Source organism: Marmota monax, unplaced genomic scaffold (assembly GCF_021218885.2).
Source record: "Marmota monax isolate L192 unplaced genomic scaffold, Marmota_monax_Labrador192_F-V1.1 WCK01_AAM20220418_F8-fsc00086, whole genome shotgun sequence".
Taxonomy (NCBI): domain Eukaryota; kingdom Metazoa; phylum Chordata; class Mammalia; order Rodentia; family Sciuridae; genus Marmota; species Marmota monax.
In genome coordinates this window covers 349,017-376,903 of record NW_026693086.1, presented here as the reverse complement: position 1 = coordinate 376,903, position 27,887 = coordinate 349,017, and the positions used below count along the sequence as shown (strand labels likewise).

The 27,887-nt window shown below is 51.7% G+C and overlaps 1 protein-coding gene across 4 annotated transcripts; it reads right to left on the bottom strand.

The window, feature by feature from the left end:
- Positions 1–608: 608 nt before the first annotated feature.
- On the bottom strand, positions 609–27,788 carry Polr3e (RNA polymerase III subunit E). 4 transcript variants are annotated; one of them, XM_046454518.2, is made up of 21 exons: positions 27,638–27,788; positions 22,749–22,822; positions 21,238–21,288; positions 18,581–18,658; positions 17,738–17,853; positions 17,112–17,194; positions 15,472–15,579; positions 15,060–15,109; positions 13,934–14,053; positions 12,841–12,926; positions 12,461–12,505; positions 12,295–12,386; positions 11,296–11,416; positions 8,399–8,480; positions 6,955–7,014; positions 6,712–6,869; positions 6,243–6,304; positions 5,292–5,818; positions 3,335–3,412; positions 1,833–1,958; positions 609–1,359 (listed from the first exon to the last, which is right to left on the bottom strand). In XM_046454518.2, the coding sequence occupies exons 2-21, from the start codon at positions 22,782–22,784 to the stop codon at positions 1,303–1,305; spliced, it is 2,136 nt and encodes a 711-aa protein (XP_046310474.1). In that variant the 5' UTR covers positions 22,785–22,822; positions 27,638–27,788; the 3' UTR covers positions 609–1,302. The 4 variants fall into 4 exon arrangements, with proteins under 4 accessions (XP_046310474.1, XP_046310475.1, XP_046310476.1 ...); XM_046454519.2 differs by having other exon boundaries at positions 27,585–27,776; XM_046454520.2 differs by lacking the exon at positions 27,638–27,788 and adding an exon at positions 18,999–19,199.
- Between the last annotated feature and the right edge of the window lie 99 nt (positions 27,789–27,887).

The following is a 27,887-nucleotide window of genomic DNA, read 5'->3' as shown; positions in this document are numbered from 1 at the left end:
GAAAGGAACATAAGTATATAATGGCTGAGACATACTCCAAATCAATGCTAATACTCATTTACTCCTTTCAGTCTCATGTATGTTAACAATTAGAACCAAAAACACAATATACAATTGATTTGTTAAACTATGTTACCAAATGTTTATTTGGGGCAATACATTCCTGATCAATGCCTGATTTATGGCTAAAGTTTTAATATGTTTCTTGGAAGAGCAGCATAGATCATTTAAAATCTTTAGAAGGAGCTATATTGTTGTGCAAAATAGATTATGGCAAAAACCTTTAATTATGTAACAAATTTTACATCTTACCCAACTCATTGATTTCTCCCACCATCCTCCAGGTCTATGCTGTCTAGTTACATTTACTACTAGCCACTGGGCATGTAAATTATAGCTAGTCCACACTGAATATAAAAGGCCAGATTTTGAAGACTTGGGAGAAAAACAATGCAAAACATACTTATTACACCTACTAACATGACTCAGATTTCTGCTGGACAGGGCTGCTCTAAGGGAGTTTGTTCCCTCCCCTCTTTAGTACACTTAATGCTTTGAAAGTTCAGATATTGCCTTCCTATAACCATCTGAAGACAGCAGCACCATGATGCCAGTTTAGTGTTAGCATTTATTTTAAAAATACACAAAATATAAATCTTTTACATTAAAGTGTGATAACCGCACTTATACATCATTTCATACTTACCTGGTTTGGTTTGCATAAAAAAATGCAAACCTTCAGAGTAGATGGATTTGATTCTAATTTTTGCTGTGGTTTGTGTAAACAGTTGAGACTGCTACATAAAGTAGGTTATTGTAAAAGGTACAGTGGCCACAGAAATCCAAGAGTAAAACAATTCATTTTGGTTTAATGAAATTGGCAGAAGTCTTAGCAGATAGATCACCTAAGACTAAATATTGGCCTCTAGGCATTTTAAGTATTATAAACCTTGAGGTTTTCTTCATCTTGTAAACATAACTTTGACTTTGTTGACATTAAGTTTAAAAAGGAGAATATAAACCATGATTTTCATCATCCTGCCCATGTCAGTATTACACTCTCTTTATTATGAGAATGAAGTAAAATACATCAGGAATTTCAAACTGTACTGCAAAAAAGGTCCATCCGGCTGGTCTCTGCTGGGAGCGCTCATTTAAGCTGACCATACCCTCTGTCCACTGGACCACGTAGTGCCATAGGCATGAGATGGGCAGTTCCTCTTGCTCTGCATCTTCTGAAGCAAGTCGAGGCTTTACTTCCACCTCTGCTGGATTTGCTGGGTCAGTGGTTTCCTACTATTGTCAAGACTGTACTGTCCCTTTAAGGTACCACATGCCACCATAGCTTACACAGCAGTCCTAGGAATAAAAAAAACCTATGTCCAGTATATCAAAACTTTTATACTTGATTTATGGATTGAACACAAACAATAAATTTGCTGCTGCCCAATCTCTCTTTAGGGTCTTGGGCCACCCTTTCCTCAGGGATATTTTAAAATGAAATGAATGTACTTTATAAACACTATAGTAAACAAATCACAACTCATATGGCCTTGAATATTTAAGACAGTAGGTATCAGTAGTATAGGGGGCTAGAGTTGTGGCTCTGTGGTAGAGTGCCTGCCTGGCATGTGTGAGGCCCCGAGTTCAATCCTCAGCACTGCACATAAACAAAAGATCCATTGACATTTAATAGCCCTTGCCTATTCCCAATACACTGCCCACAAGCAGAGAGCCTGACTAGATTTACACATTGTAAGAAGAAAGGCACCTGTGTTCTTCAGTTGGGGGTGAGGCCCCAAAGCCTTGGGGTATGTACAAAATGGACATACCTTTAGCACTTTATCCACCTCCTGTTTGCTTAGATCTTCTCCACACTCCTGAGTCAACCGAGATTGGATCATGTTCCGGCGTACCCGGTAATTTTTGGAAAAAATTTCAAGCAAAACCTGTCGATGCTTTAGTAGCAAAAAATGTGTCATGAAAATAGCACCCAAACAAGATACGCAAGATAATCACACACGGTCATCTGATAACAGTCCCTGTTAAAAACATTGGTCATCCCTCCAGACCCCAGTCAAGTCCCAGGAACTCAAGTCCCAGGAACAAAAGTGGTGGTAAAGGGACTCAGGATGAGCAGCCGGCATCAAAATTAATGAAACAGGATGCTGGAAAATGCATTCCGCACCAATCCCCTCAAAAGCAGAAAGTTGAAAGATTGAGTCTACCACGTTCAGAATTTCCTAAGAACTGTTAATTGTCAAAATTCAATTTCAGGGACAAATTATTTGTTCAGTAGTGGGGTAGTGGCCTAGCTATTCTACTAAAATCCTAGCTGCTGACAAACACTTGAGGGCAAAAGAATGTGTGCACTCCCCTGCCCCCTTAATGTGTGAGGTGGAAGCCAAGATTCCAGCAAGACATGGGGAAGAGCCAGTCACCTGGGGAAGCTTCCAGGGAATTACACTCAAAGGTGCGGCCACTAGAATACATGTGTTTAAGATGTGCAGTCACAGCACGTTACTAATCTTGGTCCTACTATGAACAGAAAGTTTTAATTCCATCCATGCCTCTCTAACACAGCAGAGCTCTGTCCTCCTCCACAGGTGACACACATATATACTATATGCTTATAGTATATTAGCATGGGGGTGACTGTTAGTGTCATCAGGCAGGACAGGAGTCCATGAGCTTTTAATCTTCTGGTTTTTAAATGTGCACTTACCCCTAGGTACATGTATGAAGACACGAACCGTGTGACTCTACTTTGTGTACAACCAGAAAAATGAAAAACAGCTTCTCATGTGGCATTCTGTCATGTATAAAAGTGTGCACTCACTACTATGACTCATCACAGTAGAAGTAGGAAAAGCCAGAGGGCAACAGTTCTGGCTGAAAGCACAGTCTCACTCAGTGAGGCTGCTGCAAGCTGCACACCTCACAGGCTTGGAGGAGACACAGGGCTCCACCTGGCATCTACCCTCACCCTTCTTGTCAGAGACAGAACTTGGTGGGCCTTTGCTCACTACCTAAATCTTTAAAATTTAGAAGAAAACTTCTGGACCTCAGCATCCATGATTCTGTACAGAGGCCACTAAGGAGCGTGCTCCATCCGTGATTTGCAAGCCTGGCTGGGTATCACAGTCCCTAGGAAGCTCTGTAGAATAGCTAGGCCACTACCCCACTACTGAACAGAATTGAATCTCTGAAGTGTGTCCTGGGAATCTATGTATTTTTCCCAAAGGTGATTCTGAGGCAGTCAGCCCCCAGGCCAGCATTTGGGATCCACAGGTTGAGGCCTAAACCACTGGCATGGTAGCAAAGGTCACCTTACCTGATCACTCATGTCTCCAGACTCCCAGAGGGCAAACACCTTCTGCTCATCCGGGGAAGCAGCAGTCTGTGGGGGAAACTGGCCCAGGCCCAAGCATGAGTTGGTCATTCATTTTCCATGGGGACTGTGAGCCCTGTCCACCTCTTTTCTCCCCTACTGGGTGTACCAACCCAGTTCTAGGGAGGTGTGCTCCAATTCCAGCTCCTGCCTCGAACTGGCTACAGGGCCTGAAGGAGCTTCAGTGAGAGGAGGGTGTAGGGCACCAGTGGGGTGCCTGCGACAGGGAAGCCAGATTCTTCTAATCTCCCCCCAGCTTGCCATTAGCTCAACTCTGCTTAAAGCTCTAGTGTCAACCCTCAGATGTGCCCCGGTGCCTTTTCCCATAACTTATTAGGGGCTCCCCAAATTTGCCTTTCAACTACTTCCCACAAGGCATGTATGATTGTGGCTTAGAGGCCTTGCCTGACTGCCAAGCCAGCCATGCCACTTGATAGCACGATCCACAGGAGAACTAGAAAAAGAGTAGCCCAGGCCTATGGTACCTGGTTGTGTGGGACAGAGAGAAAGCAGTACCAAGCAGTACCAAGGCATTCCTATGTCCCTTCTCCATGAGAAAAGACTCAGGGATTTACTCAGTGGCCACACAGCTAATAAACAGTAGAACCAAGAGGTGAGTCTTTGAGTCTACTTTTCTCCCTAGGCCTCAGTGCCCTCGTGTAGAAAAGAAAAGGCTGGATGGATCTGAGGCCTCTTCCATCCTGGACAGGCCTATGACAAGGTCCTCATGTCAGGATCTCAGTGGGAGGGAGAGCTCCACATAGGTCTCCATTTGCCAGCCCTGCCGAGAGGAAATAGCACATGGCCAGAGCAGACACATCCTCATCTCTGTCCACACCTGTGGCCCAGGGCCACCTCACTATCCTCAGGCAGACACCCTGCCCCACCCCTCGCCTGGCGCACAGAGGAAGGCCTACAGAGGCGCAGACCCCTTGCTGGGTGGGAAGAGGCCCCAAACCCCAGTGCCTTCTAAAGAAGACCTCACCAAGGAAATGCCCCCTCCAGCAGGGCTGTGTCCCCTGAGACAGTCCTGCCAGCCTGGGATCCACAGGGCCTCTTCTTGTCCTCTTTCTATTCCTCATGTAGACAGGCATGTCCCTGGGCTTCATCTATCAGACAAGGCTGCAGGTACTTCTCACCCTGGCCCTGGACACATCAACACTCCCTTTTTGTAGAGAGCTACAGTCCTACCTCACCCTATTTGCTGTTGGAGCTGGGAAGTAACTAAGAGACCCATTCCTCGGGTCACAGCAAAGGACAGCAGGCTCCAGCACTGTGCTGCTGTTTCCCCACTGGATGGCCCTTACCACCTACGGAAAGGCCCAGGGTGCGGGTGATTTGCTTCCTTACCCATGATCCTGGTAAGAAATGCCTAAAGCCCAAGAGCTGTGCTGGTCAGTGAGCCTCTCCTGGGCAGGGAGGCCACCTGATTCAACTCTGTGGTAGCCGTAAGGACAGACCCACAATACTAAGGTTAGAAGTCAGCTCTCCCACTTCCTGGAGTCAGACAGAGGAAGAAGAATCTGAATTTGCTGGGGCCCTGCTGTAGGCCAGACAGCGGTTAGGGCCTTCAGCAATCTTACGCAGTCCTTACCAAAGGCCTACAGTACAAAAACTAACTGCACTGCCCTTTAAATGAGGGCACAGCCTCAAGTCAATTTGCCTGAGTCACACACTGCCACCACCTAGGAGCCAACACTCACACCAAGGATGCCCCCCACCCCACACAGACTCTAAGCAGCTGAGTTCCCCAGGGCAGGCAGAGGGCAGGCAGGGTGTAGTCCCCTCCGCCGTGAGCAGACTTCTCCCCACAGCTCTGTGCTGCCTGCCCAGGGCCCTCCCATGGGGCTGTGGTGGCCTTGTTTTGTTCTCCTGCCCTGGTAGCATAGTCTCTACTTACAGGCACCAGTATCTGCTTGCAGCCAGCGGCCAGCACCGTGTCCTGCAGCATGCGGTCTGAGATGCCACTGAAGAGTGTGTGGCCCGGGGGCAGGCTGGCCAGGTGCAGGTTGAAGAGGCGCTTGAGTTCACTCAGCGTGAGCACAAACTGTCTCTGAAAAGTGGCCTCCACAAAGGCCCTCAGTTCCTGGGCCACAGGGGTACCAGCACAGCCTGGGAGCGGGTGCCCATTAAAGCTGTCCCCGCCTGCTGCCCGCCCAGCAGGCAGTCCGTTGGCCAGCCTGCTGTTGAGGCCGCCACTGGGTGAAGTGTCCATGGGTTCCTCCTCGTCTTCTGCTTCCTGCTCGTCCTCCTCCTCTCCTTCCTCGCTCAGGGGCTCCTCCTTAATCTGCACACCAGGCAGAACCGTGGATGCCCGCATCTGCTCCTTCCGCCGCTGCAGCTCCCGCTCCAGGAAGGCGTGGTTCTGCTGCGCCTTGGTTTTGGCTACTTGGACCCGCTGGTCCCCAGAGACCAGCCCTGCAGGTCCTACGGGGAGAGGCAGCTTGGTCAGGAAAGCACAGGGCCTGGTAGGGGACAGCAGCAGGCGGCCACTTGCTGTCTTCCCCCTACCTTGCTATAGGAAACTCAGCTGTCCCGTAGAGAGAAGGAATAGAGTGGGGAAATCAAATTCCCACATTCAGAGACACACAAGAACAGGTCACTTGTGAGTTCCTGCCAGCAGCTCCTCCCATCCCACCCACTGATGACCCAAAGGGGTTAAGTAGGCCTCCAGGACCCAGACGCAGCACAGCCCAGACTACACAGGCCACAGCCCAAGGCTGAGGGGAAGGGAGAGGGCACAGGAAGGGTGACAACCCTTCCCTGAGACCCAACAACCCTTCTCCAGGCCTGACCTCTGATGCTCTTGGTAGCCCTTCTGGGACCACAGTGCGTGCCCAGCCCCACACACCTGATTGTCCATCTGGCTTCTTTGGCATGGTTTCCTTTACAAGATTATAGACTTTTTCTAATCTGAAAAAAAGAATAAACCCTTTTAACTCTAAACCGCATCCCATTCCATCTGCCTCACAATAGAAACAAGTCTTCAACATTCTGGTGACAGCATGTGCAGGGCCCTGTCCCCTGAAGACCCCCCAGCCACCCACAAGTCCCACATCCACTTGGAGCCCCAGGGCCAGGATGGGGAATGACACCTGGCCCTCTCCTCCCTATGCCGGTCAGAGTGACTTCCTTTCCTCTCCAACCCTTCAGCACATATCAACCCACAAGCAGGGGCTGTGGCTGCACCAGTCCTGTGCTGGAGGATTCTGGGTTAGCCAGCAGCATCTAGCTGCTCAGAGGAGGTGGTGGCCTTCACCGCTCAGACCCAGCCAGGCTGTGCTCCTGGAGCACAGGGCCTCCTGCGGCCCGTTGCTTACTTAGCCTGGATGCCTGTCCACAGCATGTGCTGCCGCTGAACCACATCCGGGTGCTTCTTGATGAACTCCCCATCGCAAGGCAGAATGAACTCCCAGCCTTTGTTGATCCTCACTACAGCCATGTGTTCCAGAAAGTCCTTCACATCCTCGGCACAGAGCTGAGGGGGAGCAGGAGGGTGAGACAGGGCAAACCCCGAGTCCACAACAGGCTCTGGGGCTCAGGTTACCAGGAATGCCACTTACTTTGGTCACTGCTGCCACCTCTTTCCTTACCACCCAACGGCTCTGTGTGAACTTCCACATCTGTGGGAGAGAAAGCAGCATGTCCCAGGGCTTCTCCTCAGAGGCAAGCTGCTCCTAAGACTGTCCCCTAACCTCTGGTGGCGGTCCTGAAGGCCTGGCCGGGGGTACAGTGTGGCTCAGAGCCTGGTGTCAGCCAGGCTGTTTGGCTCCTGGGCCCAACTCTTCTAGCCATGTGCCTTGGGCAGTCATGTCACCTCTGAGCCTGTTCTGTTTTATGAAGGAACCCCAGGGTCCCATCCTCCAGGGCAGGACCACCCCTCCCCACCAAAACCAAAATGCTCCCTGGGGCAGGGGCTTTGCCCATCTGGCTCACTGTTGCGTCCTAGGACCTCCAAAGTCTTATGAGGACTTGGGGAGGTAACCAGGCTCTGGTGAGCAGCTATGGCCCAGACACTCATAGCACCCTGTAACCACTTCTGTCTCAGCACCTCTCATGCTCCCTGAATCTCATGATGGGGTGCCTAGGAGAGATGAGGGTGGAGATCCAAGACACAGGGAAAGAACAAGTGTCACCTACGATAACTCAGAGCCAACCCAGATCCTCTCCCAAATCCTCCACCTGGCAGCATCTGCATGCCTGTGGGAGTAGACAGGGCAGGTATGGGCAAAGGGCACCTGGGCATGGGTGAGCGAGCCCAGTGTGAGCCACGATGACTCCCACAGGTAAAAACATGCTACTCAAAGAGCTGGGGACTTGACACCAACTGCTGAAAGAGGTGGGGACCTCCACTCAGGAAAAAAGTGCAGACACTAAAGGTTCCCTGTGTGACAGGATCTACGTGTGAACATGTGCAAGATCACCACGGGCAGCTCCGAGGGGACAGAGTTTACCAAACTCATGCCAAGGTCTAGGAGGGCAGTGCAGGGTTCAAGGTCTTAAGAAGGATTTAAGCTCTGGATATGGATGGGGCAGGCTGACAAGGTAGCTCTAGAGTCACAAACTCAGGACACACACCATCAAAGCAAAGGCACCAGGACTGTGGAGAAGCTGGGACAATCCCATCCAGAGTCAGCACCAAGAGGGCTGAGGGCCCAGGGTGCCGACTGTCCATTACTCATGACAGCTCAGAAATCTAGTTTGCACCAAGAGTTTGGTCTGTTCATGTCAACAATGGAGGCAAGAGTTTTTAAAACACCACTCAGAAGCTGCTCCTGGGCCAGAATGGAGCCACCTGCAACCCCTCACCTGAGGGACTCAGATTCCTACAAGCACAAGACTCTTAGGATTCCCAGAGGGAGGAGGAAAAAAACAGAGTCTGGAGTGCCACAGGGATGGCCTCCTCACACACCTGCCTGTGGGGCTACCCGCTGCTGGGGGCAAGGTCCTCTGCCCCTGTCCTCTACCCATACCCCCCCAGGGAGGCCAAGAGCCCCAGGTACTTACAACAAAGTCTCGGCCTCTACAGAGCACCTCGGCTGGCACGCCACTGTGAGGGCTTGATGAGTCCTTGGGATACAGGATGTCACTGCCAAAGCAAGGAGGGGTGGTTCGTCAGTTCCCACACTTTTCTAGACCTCACCGCTGGGCCCAGCAGAGCTCCTCAGAGGCCTGGCTCTACGAGCCTGTGTGTGGGAAGCAGCAGCCTAGCCCAGGCCACCCTGAGAGGTCGTCTTCCCACCTGCCCTCAACTCACCACTCATGACTGGCCCAGCCCAAGCAGGGAGTCAGAGACAGGCAAGCCTGGGGCCTAGAGGAGCCCAGTACTCTCTGCAGGACCCCAGTTCCATATGTGAAGTGTGTGAGGCACCAGGAAAAAGTGGTGGTGAAGCAGCTAAGAGGCCTCTACCCGCTGCCCAAATGCATGTTTGTGAACAAGGTCAGAGGAGTGTAAGCCTCAGGAGAAAACAGGACCAGGACAAGCACTCCAGGCCCAGAGAACTCAGGGTAAAGATCCAGGGCACCTGGGCTCCAGCATCCTGACAGCATGACCCTGATCCTGTCTCCAGGCACAGCCTGTAGCCCAGCACAAACCACCAGCCTGGCCAGCCCTGGCCTGTGGGGCCTCTGTTGGAGGCCTCCCAACTATTGCTCAGCCCTGGGGACCTGGCCTAAGGTGCTGACGGCGGACACCCACAAGGTCTCTACTAAGCATGTATTGGACCAAAGAGTTGGGCACACTCCTCAGGTCTCTGCCTCCAGTGCGCTCAGATTTCTTGACAGTATCTGCTCGGGGGGCACAGCACATGTATGGAGCACCCAGGTAAAGCTGATTACTTAAGGAAGGTGAGTTTTTACCGCCTTACAGGGACAACAGGGGCATAAAGACAGGGTTTAGAAGGACTGTGGCCCACAGGCCTGTAGGCAGCTGCCTGGGGACGTCAAGTGAGGCTCACAGAGGCACTCTGGGCAGGCAGAACATCAGAAACCCAAGAGTCCCTGTCTTTAAGCCCCAGTGACATGCTTAACTCCAAGGGACAGCACCTCCAGGAGCATGGGCAGTGTGCTAGACAGAGCCCAGGCTGAGTTGTGAAGCTTGAGTTCTGACCCAGTTCTGTGGCTGCTTTGCAAGTCCTTTTGCCTCCCTCTCTGGGTCAGGGTCCTCAGGTAATGATCCTTCCTGGCTTTCCTTCACCCATGGCATAAATGCAAACACTTGGTCCTCTTTTATAGGTGACGTGTCATCACAAAGTTCTTCTATAAAGAAAAATTTGGGTAACTCAGGAAATAACCAGGCATCTGTTTACCAGCAAAAAGACACCACCAAGTGGCTGTTACATGAATATACTTTGCAATTTGCTTAGCCAACCAACCAAAGTACTTTTTGCAATTAAGTAGTTTTTGGAAAAACCTGGAACTATTTATATTTTTTCAGATTATTCACCTTAACACTACACTACTTAAAAAGTGAGTCTCATGCCAGGCACGATGACACATACATGTAATCCCAGCTCCCAGGAGGCTGAGGCAGGAGGACCACAAATTCCAGGCCAGCCTAGTCAACTTAGTGAGACCTTGCTCAAAATAAAGATAAAAGAACTGGGGATGTTATCTCAGGGGTAGAGCACCCCTGGGTTCAACTCCCAGCATGTGGTGGGGGGGGCACACATACATCTTGTATTACACCGTTTTAAGTTACTATCATTCAAGTGTGCACATGACGCAGCCTCCTGCATTTACCAGGGTCTGCTGTGTGCCAGGCATCATATCAGGCCCTAGGGATATAATAAGGCCTTACTCTTGTGAAACTAATAGTCTGGTGGAGGAGGCAGCTAGTCTGGTGAAGGAATCATAGGAGAAGGGAAACTATCACAGGCTACTGAGCCACAAATTCAAGACCTATGAATCCAACAGGTTATATAAAAGAAATCCACACTTTGATGCAGCTTAATGAAACTGCAGAGTGTCAAAATGAAGAGAAATCCTTAAAAGTCACCAGCAGGAAACAAGGAAACAAGAATTACACTGACAGAGAATCTGTCAATAAAAACTGAAGTCAGAGTGCCATGTAACTGTTTCAAGAAATAAGAGGAAAATAATGACCAAACTGGAATCCTACGCAGCATTAAAAATATCCTTCAAGAAAATAAGTGAAACAGACATTTCCAGATAAGATGGAAACCACTTATTTGCAGACCTGCATTAAAGGAAATGCTTGGGCATTCTTCAGGCAGAGGAACTCACACCAGAGAGCAACACAGATGTATACAGCAAGGATGAACAATTCAACAAACACGTGAATAGCTCTAAAGTCGGGCACAGTGATGCACACCTGTGATCTCAGCAACTTGGGAGGCTGAGACAAAATAATTAATTGCAAGTTTGAGGCCAGTCTCAGCAACTTAGTAAGACACTGTCTCAAAATAAAAGGTAAAAAGGGCTGGAGAAGGAGCTCCAGTGATACAGCACCCCTGCGTTCAATCTCCAGTACCAGAAAAACAAAACATAAACTGGATAAGGTGGAGTCTTCTGGGGTTTAAAATATACAGAGAATTAAAATACATAAATACTGCAGCATGAGTCAGGAAAATGAATATAAAATATTCTAAATTCTTAGAAAAGGGTGAAAAGCAACAACTAATGCACAACTGTAACAAGTCATGAGAGCAAGCTGCAAACTGTAAGGCAGCCAATAAAAATGTTAGGAGAATAACTTCCACATTAACAGGAATAAATGGAAATGTAAAAAAGAATCCAGTAGAAATTAGGAATGTATATAAAATGTAATGCAGGTAGGATAAACAAAAAGCACCCCTGTACCTTTAAACCCCAAATATGCGCAGTTACATTCAGTTTAAAGGGATGGAATGCTCCCTCCCAGCGAGACACTGCAGGTGCCTTACCTCTTCACCACCCAGTTTCCTTGGACTAACATCGCCACCTTCTGGATGCCACGCAGAACAGCCACAGAATCCACAGAGGGGCCAAGGAGGCTCATCAAGTTGGCAAAAGGCATGACCTTCACTGAGGTGAATGCAGGCATCTCATTAGACAAGGGAAGAGGGGCCTGGCCCTACCCCTCTCCCCCAAGTATCTGCATAGCATCAAGCTCACATAACACCCCCTGAACATGAGAAATAACAATGGTATCGACAACAGCAATGGCTGGCATTCACTGGATGCTTGCCATGTGCTGGGGACCATGCATCTCTGCACCCTTGCAAGGACTCTCTGAGTAAGTGCCCACTGAGGAAGACCTGGGAGCACCTGTCACTACTCAGCCCAGAAAGGATTCAAGACTCAACCAAGATCACTAGACTGGAAGTGGCAGAGCCAGGACTTGAACTCAGGTAGGATCTGTGCCTTAATCCCCGTGTTCTGCTGACCCCCGAGTGAGCATGTGGCAAGGCCGGGGAAGGTCAGAGTCCTCTGCAGAAGACTGGGAGTCTGGCAGGGAGCTCCGGCCTCCACTCAGGCCGAGAAGGGCCTGGGTGAGTACAGGTGGCCAGTGCCTGCTGTGCAGCCTGGTGAGGGCGCCAAGGAAGAACAGGCAGAAGCCAGGCACTATGCAAATGCCCTGAGTCCATGTTCCCACGTAAGCCTCTGTGCTAAGCCCTTTAGAGGCTCACCAGCCTCAGAACCCCCACTAGTCTCTATAGATGATCTATGGCTCAGAAGGTCAGTGACCTGCCCAGGCTGCCTAGCAGGGGAGCGGAGAGGACGGCCTGGAGCCCATGTGAGGGAGCTGCTGCTGCACCACTGTGGATGCTACTTATCTAGCCAGGGACGGGGCTGCAAAGCTGGAAAGGCTCTGGGAGGTGGGGCCTTTGGCCTGCCCCTGGGTATTCAGTCTGTCCAACAGCAGGCCTGCGGGCCCCTGGGAGACAGAGGGTGGCACCCACCATTCTTCATCAAGATCTTGATTTGGTCGGCCAGGGGCAGTGTGCGCAGCTGGGCCATGGACAGGACATTGCTGGGGGCCACAGGCTTGTCTCTGTTGAAAAGGGAGGTGGGGGGTTAAAGGAGGCAGGTGGGGGAGGGGAGGGAGGGCAACTCGCCCCTACTCACTTCTCCTCCTCCTGGCTGGGTGGCATCAGCATCATGAGGTATTCGCTGTGGGAAGAGGGTAGGTATCAGAGGCTCTGTGGGCTTTGTCCCTGCCACAACCCTGCCTCTGAGCACAGGCTGCAGCTAGACTGAAGCCCCCCTGGCTGCAGCCCCAGGAAGAGGGCAGAGCAGAGGCCTAACCCCCCAGCACCTCGGCTCACAGGCCACTAGCTCCACAGAGAGTGGAGATCACCTCTTCTCAGGCCACCTCTCCGGCCATCTCCAGGGACAATGGGCCCCTCTCCCACCCTTCCCCTATAGAGGAGGGCTGCAGCCCCCAGGGAGGACCTGCACTGGAGGGACCCTCCCGGGCTCCTGTGCCAGCTTCCAGCCAGTCCCACCTGGGTGACTTGACGAGCTCCGTGTTCTCCACCCCGCTGGAGCCCTGGCACAGCAGGTACTGGCGCTCGTGCTCTGAGCGGCTGTCCTATTGAGGGAGGACAGGGCAGGGCTCAGCCGGTGCTCAGGCCTGGACTCCCCAGGCCTCACCCCTGTATCACCTCCCATGCCAGCCCCTGCAGTCCTGCTTCAAGACTGCATCACAGGACCATATGCAGCCTCCTGAGCACAGCACCCAAGGCCTCTGTGTTGTGGCCTCAATCACCTTCCCTCCTGGCTTTATGGCCTGCCAGCTCCAGCACCTGGCCTCAGTGCTGGTCTATAAAGTAGGAACACCACCAACAATGACTGAGATGGTAGCTAACATTCACTGAGCTCCTGTTATATGCTAGGCTCTGTTCCAATGGCTATACACATGTAACTCATCTCCTCCGCAAAATAACTCCACAACTTTTTTACCAGTACTATTTTACAGGTAAGCGGGAGGCTCAGAGAGTCTATGTAACTTGCTCAGGTCACACAGGAAATCAGCAGAGTCTGATTTATCAGGAAGTCTGACCCTGAGGCTCTGTTAATCCAAATCTTTTCCAAGAAGGTTCCAAAGAAATGTTGCTCCTCCACACAAATACACTGGGGAGCCCTAACCCTGCATCTTTGGAGCTTTAAATTATTCAATTGTTTCCCTCACTCAACACACAGCTTCAAGGATGTGAAGAAACCCAGTACAATACAAATCCCTCTGGGCAGGTACTATGAACCTGCGGCAGATGGCAGCCTCCAGAGCTACACCAAGTGAAGCACCTGGCCCACCATCAGGATCTGTGGTGCGTGAAAAACACATGACCAAACTCCAGCCCTAATGTGAGCCCAGCAAGACTCCAAGCTCCAGGAGACCCCAGGGGACCAAAACCCCCCAACCAGACACAGCAGGCTGGCTGGCATCTCCACCTCCTGCTCCTCTGGGGCATGAATGTTACCAAGGAGACATGACAAAACTTGAAATAAGTGAAAACTGAGACAACAGGTGCTGATGGAGGCCACTCCAACACTTTTGGGTCCAGGGCCCTCCTCCCAGGACCCCAGACCAGGACTCACCCTCAGGCCATGGTAGTGCAGGTGGACCCAGGGCTCCTCTGCATGCTTCTTCTGCAGGAACTCGTAGGACTGGACTCGGCGCTGGCGGGCCTGCTCGGACTCCGGCCGGGAGAATCGCACCTGGAGGTGGGATGGGGAAAGGTCACACCCTCAGACCTGCAACCCTCCCTGGGCCCTGTCCCAACCCTCGACAGTAAGCCAGAAAATGCCACAGCAACAAGATTTCCACTCCAACCTCCCCCTTCATTTCCTGTCACCAGCCCCTGTGAAATTCAGTTCCAACCAGGTCCCTCTGTGATCCACCAACCCCAGCTGGGGAGCAGCTTTCTCGGCTTCTGTGGCCTGCTGGGGGTGGTGGCTGGATTATAACCCTGGGGTATGAAGCATGCCTCATCAGACCAGGGCCACAAATCCCAGGAAGGGCAGGGAGTTTTCTGAGTTACTGAGGACAGAGGAGCGCCCAGTGACCTGAGCACCACCCCCTGGTGGCTCAGTGCCCCAGTCCTCAGCAGCTCCAGCCAGAGCCATGTGCAGGCTGCACCACCATCTGTGTAGCACTTTCCTTATAATACTCGCCTTAACCCACACACACTGAACTGGGGGGCTCTTTAGAAGATTCTTTTGGGTTTTTTTTCCAGGTGCTGGGCACCCGGGGCTCACCCTCGCCTCCCTCCCAGGGCCTTGTGCATGCAAGGAAAGCACTCTACCAACTGAACTATATCCCCATCCCCTTGGGGGCACTTTATAAGCCACCAGTGGAAGGCAAATATTCTAATAATCTTTAAAAGTCAGGAATAAGTTCTGGGAGGGCAACAGTTCACCTAGGCACCACTGGAAGAACAGAATCACAAAGACAATGAATGAACTCAGTGTGGGGTCACTGGACCTGGGCTCAGGTAATTCCTGCCAAGCTCCAGGACCCCATCTCTTTCATGAACAGGGCTGTCATCCTTTGACAGTGTAAGAGGTCATGTTACTCCCTCCAGGCAGCCCCAGCGAGGAGGCTCAAGAGGTGGGGTGCTCTGCACCTGGTACACCCCAGAGACAGGCAAGTCCGTGGCTCAGACACTCAACCCTGCTGTCTTGCCTGCCAGGCTGCTCCCTTCTGCCTGGGGCCAGAACTCACCGTGATCTGCTTAACATCTTCTTCTGCCTCATCCTGTGAAGAGTCCCCAGCTGCAAGAGAAGCAATCCCTGCCTTGCAGCCTCTACTAGAGCTGCTCCTTGCCCCAACTCGACCCTAGACCCCAGCCACAGGGGTCCCAACCAGGGGGCCCCAGCCAGGTGCCTGGGAACTTTCCTGCAGATGCTGATCTATTGACATTTCACCTGGAGGCACTTCTGCCCCCAGGGGACACTTAGCAAGATGTGGAGACATTTTTGGTTGTCCTGATTTGTGGGGGTGCTGCCATTAGCACTTAGTGGGCATAGGCCTGGGTACTGCTCAGCATACTATCATCTGACCCCCTGAATACACTTTTCCATATCTAAATCATAGAGTCATGGGCAAACAGCAGGGCTGGGCACCCGGGGCTCACCCTCATTGGCTGCCTCCCTCTCGCGGTGCTTGGCGTCTGCCTTATCCAGGTAGGAAAAGCTGGGCCGCAGCTGTAGGATGCCATGTAAAGGCGTCAGGTGGAGCTCACCTGGCAGAGGAAGAAAGGTTTAAACCCGCCTTTAGGGAATGAAGCTGCCACACCCAGCTTGGCTCAAGGGAGTCACTAAGTCCCCTGAAGGCAAAGGCCCACTACCAAACTGCCTCCCATTCCTGCTCCAGCCTGCAATCCTGGAGTCTTGTGATGGCCAAGCCAGGGGCCACTCCCAACTCCACCTGATTCTAGTGGACAGCAAGTGACACCCAGGCCAGGACATGAGACTGAACACCTCTGTTCACGGCCACTTCTTTCAGGCCCACTCCCAGCCCTTCCTACACCTCAATCCCCGCCCCCGCCCATCCCCACTCCTCTCCCACACAGCTCGCTCAGCCACCCCAAGCACCTCATCCTTTTCCCCTCCAAGTCTTTGCCAAACCACCTGGCCACCCATCCCCACCACCTGTATTTCTTCTCCACCTCAACATCCCACCTCTTCCTGTCAAAATCCCACCCATCCGTGAGGAGTCTGTTTAGTGCCAGTGTGGCTGGAGAGGTGGCCCTACCCGGGCCAATGGCAGGGCCTGTGTGATCTCTGACCAAGGCCACAACATTTCCTTCCAGTTAAGGATTGTGGCCCTAAACAACTACGGCCCCGAGACACGGTTCTAAATAGAAGCCTAGAGTTCCCTGACACTACTTCTGTCTGACTCTACTCATTTTGTTTCTTCAGTTTTCAAATTAGTTTCATTGGCTTTGTAGACTAATAAAGCATATTTTTTTTTGCTTTACTGAGCTATGACTCACATGCCATACAATTCACCCATTTAAAGTTTATAATTCAAAGTACGTTAATATATTCATGGAGTTCTATAACTAGAACCACAATCAATTTTAGAACATTTTTATCACCCCAAAAAGAACTAGTCAATCCCCACTTCACTCTCCCCTCAGCTGCTGGAAACCAAGAATTCACTCTCTATCACTGTGGATTTGCTTGCTCTAGACACTTCGTATAAATGGGATTATACAGTGTGGTCCCCTGAACGTGGCTTCTTCCACTGAGCTTTAGTTCTCATGCCATGTAAAGGGGTCAAGTGGAGGCCACAAACTCCATGTGGCAGCACTCCTTTCCTTCATATGGCCAAAGAGCAGTCCACTCTAGGTGTATTCTGTTTATCCACGCATCAGCTGATGGAGCTTTGGGTTGTTTCTATTTTGGGCTATCATGAAGAAAGCGCCAGTGAACATCTGTGTACACATCTTTCTTTGTGTAGACATGCTTTTGTCTCAAGTGGATACTGCCTCAGAGTGGAATTGTGCTTAAAGACAAATTTCACCACCTGTCCCCAGAGTTATGCTCTGCTGCCCATGTACATGTATCCCAGAAGGAAAATGCCTTTGGAGCCCTAGTCCTATCAGTCTCCAGAGCTGGTGCTTTCCAGTGTCCTGACCACTGTAGTTTGTTTTTTCCATGTTGCCAGGTCCCTGCAGGGCCTAATGTTCAGGGAGGCAGGAGCTGGACATGAGACTGTTTAAGGTCCCCCTGCCCCAGCCCTTCCCTCCCTCCCTCCCTCCCCAGGTACCTTGCCTGTAGAGCGCAGCTGCATAGCGGGATGTGTTACTGGTGGTCTGGGAGGAGCAGAAGGTCTGCTTGTCCATCAGTTTCCTGGGACACAGGGAACCGGTGTCAAGGGGAAGGAAGCTCCAGAGAGCCAGGACCTGGTGGGCACCAGACTCCAGATACTTTCTGAAATGCACCAGCTAGGAATCCAGGCCAAAGGCAGCTTTTGACCACCTCAGGAGGGGAGCCAGGGGATAAGAAAACAGGCAGCCTTGTTTGCAGATCAAGAGATGAGTGGTGGGCAGGCCCTCCCTGGGCCAGCTTCCCATGCAGCCCAGAAAGAACTTGGAGAGAAGAGCTAGCTCAGGAGGGGAGGGTCTAAGACAGGCCCAGCCCCACAAAAGCAGGGATACTGGTGAGGAGCCCAGGGAGGGAACCAATGGGATTATTTTTTAGTTGTAGTTGAATACATATCTTTATTTTTTTAGGTTTATGTGGTGCTGAGGTTCGAACCCAGGGCCTCACACATGCAAGGCGAGCGCTTTACCACTGAGCCACAACCCGAACCCTGGGATTATTTTTGAAGCCTTTTAAAGCTCCTATTTGATCTCAGTGGGGCTTGAAGGGCTTAGGGACCTGGGGACTCACGAGGAGTACGTGCTGGTCTCGTCGGCACAGGCACCATCCACATTCAGAGCAATCTGCTCCCCTTTGCTACGGCAATAGTTGGGATTCAGGGTGTCGATGGCCATCTCAAGCTCTACCTGGAGGTACCAAGCACCCCCACAGCTGTGAGGACCCCAAGGCACAACTTCCCAAGGGACACCTCAACTCAGTCCCTGCCCAGAATTGAGACTGTCCCTCCCCCAGGGCACCTGGGTTTCCATCCACACCAGGAGCCACAAACCCAAATACCAACTGAAATGTCAAAGTGGCTTTTCATGAGCAGCAAGGTAGTTCATGCGGTTCCGTCTGTCCCCACACACACACCCCCTCCACTTCCAAACACCAGAATCAGGTGCCAACATTTTAAAACTTGAAAGATTTCTCATAAACATCCGTCTCCAGGATGACGAGGTCCTGGACAGCATCTGTGTGTGACCAGGGGGGCTAGAGCTGCAGCTGGCTGAGGGCATGCTTCTCCTTGTCCCTACCGCCTCATGCCTTCTGGGCACTAGATCTCCTCAGATGGGGCCTGCTTCACTCGTACTGTCCCCCACTGCCCCCCACCCGCTGCAGCCCGCCTGGGACCCTGCGTTTACACAGGCTCTCCTTCTCCAGCTCACCTGGAGCCTCACTCCTCCTGAACCATCCACTCCCCTCTGGAAACCCTCCCTCCCTCAGCTTTCCAGGTCCTGCAGCTGCCGTTCCCCCAAGCCTCCAAGTGCTCCCTCTCTGGGCCTCCAGTCCCCAAAGGCCCTGTCTTCTTGGTTTTGTCAGCTCCCCTCAGACACCCCCACCCGTCCCACTTCCCCCACAGGACAGTCCCACCTTTTGCTGCTTGGGCTTGATCTTGGCTGAGAGATGTGGAATGTCATCATAGGTCATCGAGGCTGGACGCACAGGGTACTGGGGAGGGGAAGGGAGCCATCAGTCCACCCTGCCCAGCCCAACCAGAGCTGGGCTTCAGGAGCTCTGGTCAGATATGCAGTCAGCCCCAAGCTCACCCCAAGCAGAGACAAGAGTACCAGGGCCCCATGCACCCTCCCACGAGGCTCCGCGACCTCTGCCTGCAGGCCCATTCCACTGGCTCCTCCCAGCCTCCTTCCCAAGGACAAGTTTATGATGCCTGAAACTTTTGAGGGATGTGCCTAGGCTTATGGAACTCAAGCAGGTGCCCTGCAGACTCCAGCAACCCACAGAGCACAGGAGGGGAGAGTAAGGGACCAAGGTCTAACTACCAGCTTACAGGCCATCCAGGCGAGAAGGACAAGCAAGATGAAACCACAAGGAAGCAAAGAGGCAAAGAAGGCTGGCCAAGGGCTCCTCAGGCCAGGACTGGGCTCAAGATCCACGCTCCCATCCTCTCTCCTTTTGCATATGAACTTCCCACACACACTGTTGGGGGTGGGGGGTGCGATACACGACCACGGACGGACCCCACGCACTCCTGTGTGGAGTTACCTTCATGTAACTGGCTCACACTGGAAGTGTGCACCGATTACATGGGGACACCTTTCCCCATCCATCCTCGCAGACGTACTTTCCTTCTCACTTCCCTGCAGTGGCCACCGGTGGACGAGCCAGAGATTGGACCCATCCTCACAAACCCTAGCCTTCAGTGCCTAACACCAGGACAGCCTCCTTGGTGAGCCTGGTGGAGACGCAGCAGCATGTAGCATGAACTCCACCCTCTGGGGACCAGTTCAGGCCAGCTGCATTCTAACCAAGGAAATGGCCATTTCCTAAAAACTCACTTAACAGCCATACGGTGACTCCTCCTGCTTCTGGGCTGGAGCAGGCGGCTTGGCAGAATAGCCTGGAGCACAGCTGGCATTGACAAAGCCCTCAAGAAGGGCCATCCTGGGGACAGCCCTGCCCACCACAGCCTGCTCAAGAGCAATATGGGGGTGAAAGCACTAAAATGACCAACACACTTCTTTCTCTTTCTCTCTCTCTCTCTCTCTCTCTCTCTCTCTCTCTTTCTTTCTTGGTACTGGAGGTTGAACTTAAGGGCACTTAACCACTGAGCCAGACCTCCAACCCTTTTTTGTATTTTATTTAGAGGCAAGTTCTCACTGAGTCGCTTGAGGCCTCCCTAACTTGCTAAGGCTGGCTTTGAACTCCTGATCCCTCCGGAGCCACTGGGATTACAGGCATGCACCACTACACCCACTGACCAATGCAGTACTACCACATGACCCCATCATTCTGCCCAAGGGAAATGAAAACATCCACACCAAAATGTGTACCCAGATGTTCACAGGAGCATAATTCAGGATAGCCAAAAGTGAACAAGCCAAATGGCCATCAACTGATGAATGCATAAACAGACCAGTTCATCCAGACGATGGAGTATCACTGAGCCACAAGAATGAAGTACTGACACTCACCACAACATGGGAGAACCCTAGGTGAAAGAGACAGGCCCAAAAGGCCCCACATGCAAGATTCCATCTATATGGTATGTCCAGAACAGGGAAATCTATAGGGAAAGAAAGCTAATGGTTGCCTAGAACAGCAGGTAGGAATGGGAGTGGGGGCTTCCAAGAACTGCTGATGGTGAGGGGCTTCTTATGGAGAGACCAAAATGTATGAGAATAGATTGTGGCGCTGACTGCTGCACCGTGCCCTTACATGGGGGAAGTGCATGTACCTCAACACAGTTATAAAAATATACCCACCACAACAGGGTTGTGATGACGTTAGTTAACTTAACAAAAAGTGCTTTAAATGGTGCTGGTATACAGTAAATGCTTAATAGGTGTTAGTCCCTGGAAGCTCATAGCCTGGCAGGGAGGCCTGGGGGCAGGGCTAACACCTGGGGGCATCACAGCTGGCAGGACTGAATCCAGGATGCCCTGAAGCTGCTCCTGAAGCCCCTGGGAGCCCTCGAAGAGCAGCAGCAGTCACCGTAGTGCCAGCTCCAAGCCAGGCAGCATCCTGAGCACTTTATTTATTTATTTTTAATATTTAGTTTTTAGTTGGACACAATATCTTTTTTTATTTTTTTATGTGGTGCTGAGGTTCGAACCCAGGGCCTTGCACATGCTAGGAAAGCGCTCTGCCGCTGAATCACAACCCCAGCCCCCCTGAGTATTTTAATATGGATTCATCCGATCCTTACGGACCCTATAAGGCGGTGTCATTCCTATCACCACTTTGTAGGTGAGGAAACGGAGGCACAGAAAGATTAATGAACTTGCCCAAGGGCCGGAAGCTAAGCCCTGACTGAAATGGGTCACGATCCAGAGGGTCTGACTCTGAGCCCCAGCTTTGATCCCTGTTCAGCTGTGCCTTCCACGTGCTGTCGTTTCCCCATCTTTGAAAGAGACCAACCCTAACCCACCCAAAGTAATGAAAGGAACCAACTTTCCTCACCCCACATGCTGAGGAGTCTCAGCCAGGTGAGGTGCTCAGGCCTCGCCCACTCACAGCCACTCCACCAGCACCTGCTCTCCCCCTTTACCTTCAAGTTCCGTAATTACCTGAAACAGATAGAGCTTCTCTGCCAGACTTTTGGCCAAGTACACGTCGATCTGGAAACAAGGGGGAAGACTTAACAGGACACAGAACAGGTGCTGCCCACCCCAGGCATGTGCATGCTCCATGAACTTCAGTCAGGGGATGGCTCAGCGAGGCAGTTTGGGGGAGGAGGAAAAAGTTAAGGTCATGATAAAAACACAGGAAACCAAACTGGTTATATCCAGGACTCACTCCTAACAGCCCCCAGAGGAGGGGGACAAAAGCTCACCTGGTCCCTACACTCAAGTTCACTCTAACCACAGTTCCTGGGGCTGCCTGGATCAGGATGCTTCCTAGAGCAAAGCTTTCTAAGAGATGGGCAGGGGAAGGGCTTAGACATGCCCCATTTCCTCTCTGTGCCTCCCCACTGCCTCTCCTGGATTGGCCTGTCACCCCGTTTTAAGGTAGTGTGCAAAGCTCTCCCTGACCCATCTGGCGTCTCTTTCTTCCTAACAGTAACCACCACTACACCATATGGCAGCAGTTTCCCACTCTGCTTCCCAGCTCTCACATGAACTGTGTTCTCCCCGACCCCTGGACCTTTGCACACACTCTTCTTTCCATCTAACACACTTCAGGCCTGCCTCCTGAGCCTCAACCATTCATTCTCCATGGAGGATCCAACAGAGTCACCACCTGTGCAGAAGCATACCAGGGCCTCTTGGTGCCAAGTGAGCTGCCTCTGTTCTCAAAGATATCACCAATCACCCTGCTCTAACTCTGGTTCCTGCAGTGTAGCTGCAGCTTAAATGCACACAAATAGTTCAAAAACTTAGCAGCAGCCCCCAAACAAGGAAGAACTACTCTCTTCATATCCAGGAGCCTTCTCCTGTCCCTGCCCTTCAGACTGGAAGCCAGGTTCCAGACATACACCGGGAGGTCAGGGGCAGATGCAGGTACTTTTTGCCTTCTGCTTTCAAAGGTCCACGGCCTGGGTGAAGCAATTCCAAAGGGTAAGTGCTCATAAACAAGTTTCTCTTCCTGTGCCAGTTCTGGAGCCTGCCTCCCAGGCTGCATCCTGAGACTCCTTCCTCATCTGACTCGTCCACAGCCTCTAAGCTTCCAGGGACTGCGACTATTATGTCACAGCCCCTGGCACACAGTGGATCTAATGAACAATTGCTGAGTGACTGAATCTGGTAAGCCCAGGAAGGTAGGGCTGCCCTGTCCATTCATTCACTCAACAAATAGTCACTGGGTATCTATTAAGTGCCAGGTACTACTGTACTTGGCTTTGCAGACGAAGTGGTAAACAGGCAAAAAGCAAACGAACTTAAGTCCAGGGGTGGTCAGGCAAGGCCTCTGGTAAGGTGGTGCCAGATCAGGGTTACCAGAGTGGCTATGCTGATGTCTGGCTGCAGCAAGGATCAGGGGTCCCTAGACACCAACAGGTCCTAGATTGGCCTGAGGACATATGGAAGGAACTCTGCCCTACTAGCTGCAGCCCCAGCAGAGGATAAACAGCAGTAGTTACCTCTTGAACAACTGGGTCATCCTCTTCATTGGCCATACTAGGGGAGAGCCAGCTGTGCAGTCCTTGGACTCGATCTGCAAAGGAGCGCAAGAGACCAGGCCAGTCAGCCAGTCATTCAACCAACATTTCTGGAGCACCTCTTCCTTCCTCCACAGGCCCTGCACCCAGAGGGAGGAATCCACAACAAACACTGACCCTCCAACTGCGTTTACAAAAAAAGAAAAATAGAATCAAGCAATGAGTACGAGCAAACAGACCCCAATCAACACACGCTGGCTGCGCCCGAGAAAAGATCTGGTCGTGTGGGCTTCCTGACTACTTGCAACAAACCCAGCCAGCCCGGAAGATGGAGGCTGGCTGGCCCACTCCCTGCACATGCTGTTCACTCACACTCAGTGCAACAACCCTGGGAGGCGGCCAATCAAGAGACTGAACTCAGAGACATTTTGCATGTGTTTGCCTCAAGTCACAGTTAGATGATGGACTTCAAATCCAAGCCTTTGGCCTTCAGGTGACAGTTATGGGAAGGGGATTTCTGTGGAAGGCAAGGCCTCCCTGATGGGGCAGGAGCGTATGGGCTGGGCTTGAGGGACAGAAGGATCCCGACAAGCCATGACAGGAAAGGGCAAGAGGAGGAATTCCAGATGAGGGAAGCGCTAGGCCCAGGACCTGGAGAAAGGGAAGCTGCAGGCCAACGCGGAGGGGAGGAGCGCGGGCCAGGCCACCCTTCCTGCCGTTCCCAGACCTCAGCAGCTCTACTTGAACTATTTTATGTTTAAAGGGCCAAAACACCTTCACCCAGGACTCAATGTCACCTACGTCCCTTCCTTCTCCAGGCTCCATCTGATCATCTTACTTATTACAACTCCACATCCAAACCCGAGACTGCTCAGGCGGACAGTGGCCTCATCTTTGCCATTTCTCTTCTCCTCCCCCACAGTGCACCCTGGAGTTCTATCTTCACAGGATGGCCAGAATCGGCCACTCCTCTGCCACTTCTCCAGTCTAAGCTGCTCCAGACAGGCCCCTGGCTGGGCTCCCGTTTCCACCCTGTCCCAGTACAAGCTGCTTGACCCCAGGGCCAATCACACTTTAGTAAGCCATCTCAGGTCATGTCACTCCGAACAAAAGCAGTCAAGGGTGCCCCACCTCCCTCAGAGCCAGTCTGTTTTATTCCCTGGGCCTCATCAGGCCTCAGCCCCTTTACCTCTTAAGGCCTTACCTCCCACCAGCCTCCGGCCTCCTCTTCTCTCAACCCACCTCTGGCTTCGGTGACTGCTCTACCAGCTAACCCCTTCCCAGCTCCCTCCTTCACCTTGGTTTTTCTCCATTATCACCTCACCTTTAAGACCTCCTGCCTGCCCCACCCCCACAATTCCCCACTCTGCTCCACCTTTCTCCATAGCACTATCACCATGGGACAGCTCACACTCTGTATCTGTCCCACTACCACAGGCAAGCGGAGACTTAGTCTATTTTGTCCCTTGCTATATCCCCAGTGCCTGGCACACAGCAGGCATGCAATTCCTATTTGTTATCTGAAAAAATGGACCACATGGAAGCCATGTCACAGGGAGCTACAAAAGGGCTTTGAGCAAAGAAGTATCTGAAGCAAGAAAGTCAGACTGAAGGGAACCAGGTCATCATCAGTTAGAAGATGGAGGGCTGGGGGGAAACAAGAGCATAAAACTGACAGCTTGAGGCACCTGCTACAGCACAGGCATGGAGGGGAGCCCCCACCCCACCCCCGCCCCAGTGGCACTGGCACAGACATACCTGTGTTCTACACCCACCTTCTCTGTGGCTCATTGTGGACAACTCAGATTGGGGACTTCCATGTGGGCAAGGCAACAGATCACATGCACTAAGGGTGCAGCTTGGGAGGTTTCCAAAGTGGCAATCATTCTTTCACAGCTATTATTTTGCCCTAGGGGCTTCCTCCAGTCCTGAGATCCGCCCAGAAGGATGAGGTGCCCTCTCAGCTGGAGAGCTGGCACTCCTCGATCTGGATGATTGGTTCCTGCAAAGGCTGTCACCTCCCTTCAGCCTCCCAGACAACATGATCCAACTCAGTGGCATTCAAAGGTTTCAGCCCAAGACCCACAGTAAGAAATCTGATTCATACCAATGACCCAGAACATACACACAACTATATAACTGAAGCAAGTTTCACATAATATAATTGTCCCTACTATGTGATGCAATAATGTTTTCTACTCTTGTTTATTCAAAATAAAAATGCTATGGGCTGGGGCTGTAGCTCAGTGGTAGAGTGCCTGTCTAGCACATGTGAGGCATTGGGTGAAGCCCCAGCTCATTTTATTAGCTACAACCACCACTACAATCACAAAAAAAAAAAAAAAAAAGTAAAGGTACTGTGTCGATCTACAATGAAAAAAAAAATCTTGATTAAAAAATAATTAAAAAATAAAATGCAAGCAACAATCTACCTAAGGTCATTTTACATCTCACTAATAAATCTTGACCTATAATTAAACTGACTTTGGAGGGGGGTACTCTACCACTGAGCTTTTTAAAATTTTATTTAAATTTTTTAAATTTTAAATTTGTATTTGTTTTCACTTTTTTTTGTTTTGTTTTTTTTTAGTTATATACGGACACAATACCTTTATGTATTTTTATGTGATGCTGAGGATCGAACCCAGTGCCTCACACATGCTAGGCAGGTGCTCTACCACTGAGCTACAACTCTAGCCCCTTGTTTTTATTTTTAAACAGGGTCTCACAAAGTTGCCCAAGCCTGCCTCAAACTTAAGATCCTCCTGCCTCAGCCTCCCTAGTACCTGGGATAATAACTGTGTGTCACCTCACCTGGCTCTGACCTGCAATTTCAAAAGATAGACCTAACAAGTTTCCCTAAGGCCTTCCTCTCTTACCTCTAGTTTTCCCAGCAACTGCTAATCCTGGAAATAAGTAAATCACATCATTCCCCTGCTCAAAACCCTTCAACTTTCACATAAAATAAAATTCAAAATCCTTTCCTTGGCCCCGTAAAGCCCTACATTATCTTGTTTCTGTCTCCCTCTAACCACCTGCACCTGGCCTAGGGGCTACTTGCTGGGTCTCCAACAGGTGAAGCCCCAGTTTGCTCATTTTATTAGTTACAATCAGCCTCCTCCTCCTCCTCCTCCAGAGCTGGAGATGCTCTAACCAGCCTATCTTTAAAATGCCTCCCCCAATCCCTTTCCAGGTAAGACAACCCTATGATTTATTTTCTGAGTGGCTCTTTAACCTGGAACTTTTTGCTTAGATGTTGACTGTCTTCTTAGGATATAAATTCCATAAGGTCTCTCAATACTTCAGTTTCCTCAACCATAAAATGGAGATAATAATTATACTGACTTCATCAAGTTGTTATGGGGATGGTGGCTTTTTTTTTTTTAAAGATAAATAAAATAAAGACATGTTGTTTATCTATTTTTCCATGTGGTGGTAAGGCTCGAACCTAGTGTCTTATCCATGCTAGGCAAGTGCTCTGCCACTGAGCTACAGCCCCAGCCCGGAATGAGTACTTTTTTCTTTATTTTTTAATTCACTACTGTTCTCCTGATACCTAAAACAGTGCCTAGCACCAAGTAGACACATAATTTAGTACCCCCCCCCCAAAATTACATTTAACCTTCTCATCAGCCTTGTAAATCAAAATGTTATCATCCCCAATTCAGAAGAGAGAAAACGAGGGTCAGAGAGTAAGTAATCTGTCCAAGGTCACAGTGCCAGAAAGCAGTGTGATCAAGGCAGAAACTCGGGTCTGATGGCAAAGATCCTCATTCATAACTACTGTGCTGCTCACATCTATGATAAAAGGCAGTATGGTATAGTGGGTAAGAGGTTGGACTCCGGAGTGGAACTGTGGAGGTTCAAATCCCACCTCTGCGCCCCACCGTCGGGGGCCTACCGTGAATTGCCTCACCTAGGTATCCTTTCCTATTTTCATCCCTAAAGCCAAAACAAGGAAAGTACCAATCGCCACTGGACTCTGCGGCCACGATTAAATAGTGTAAATGTAACCTATGGGAAGGTTTGTTATTACGTGGCAACACGTTTTCTTCCAATATAAGGAGGTAGGAGCCTTAGCCACAAATGAAGCCCTGCAAGCAGGAGCGACACCCTTCTTACCCCATTTAGCCCTCACCGCAAACTACGAGGCAGGAATTACTATTATCCCCATTTCACAGATGAGGAAACCGGGGCGACTGCTTAGATCCCTTCTTTGCGCCCTCAAGCCCATCGATTCTATTGCGGACATACCAAAGCGACCTGAGTTACTGACAGCCCACCGACTGAACTGTCAGCCCGAGTCCGCAGCCCCGCGCTGCTCTCGGGAAACACCAAACGGGAGCCGGAGCCTGCACAAATGAATGAGGCACTCCGGGCCCGGCCCGGCCCGGCGGGGGCTGGTGGGGTTCGGATGCGAGGGGCCCGGGCACCCTCCCCCTGCCCATCAGAGCGGCGCCGGCCCGGGACACAGCGTCCACGGTTTCGCCCAGCTCGCGGGTGGTCAGGCCCCTTCCTCACGACCACCACGCCGCCACCGCCGCCACGAGCAGCCACGCCGGGACGCGGCTGCCCTCGGACAGGTGCTCATCCCGCAGGAGGCCCGGGCGGGGCAGAGCGGCCGGACCCTGAGTCACGGCCGCCAGCCTGGGCCGCCGCCTCCCAGGCCCAGAGGCCGGGCGAGAGGTCGGGGTCCGCGGGCGGCCGGGGTCCACCCGGCGTGCTACCCGCCCTTCCCACCCGAGTCCCGGGAGGCCCCCAGCCCCTCGGCGCGGCGCCGGCTTCCCCGGCCTACTCGGGAACCCAGCACAGGCCCACCTTGTATGCGGCGGCCTGAGCCCGAGCCCCGGCGAAGCCAAGTCGGGACTCACCTCTCCGCCGGGGCCGCGCGCGGACGGCGGCAACCGCCCAGGTATCCGCGGGCTGCAGAGGCGGCGGCGGCCGGGCTCTCGGTCAGGCAGCGGCCATGTTGCTGGTGGAGAAACTCCGTCCGACACGTGGGGGGAGCTGGGCTGCCCTCGCGCTTCCTCTTACCCACAATGCCCCGCCCCGGCGTGCGTGGCCCCGCCCCCCGCCGCCGACGAGCCATTCAACCGGATGGAAGCCCAGACAGACAGCAGG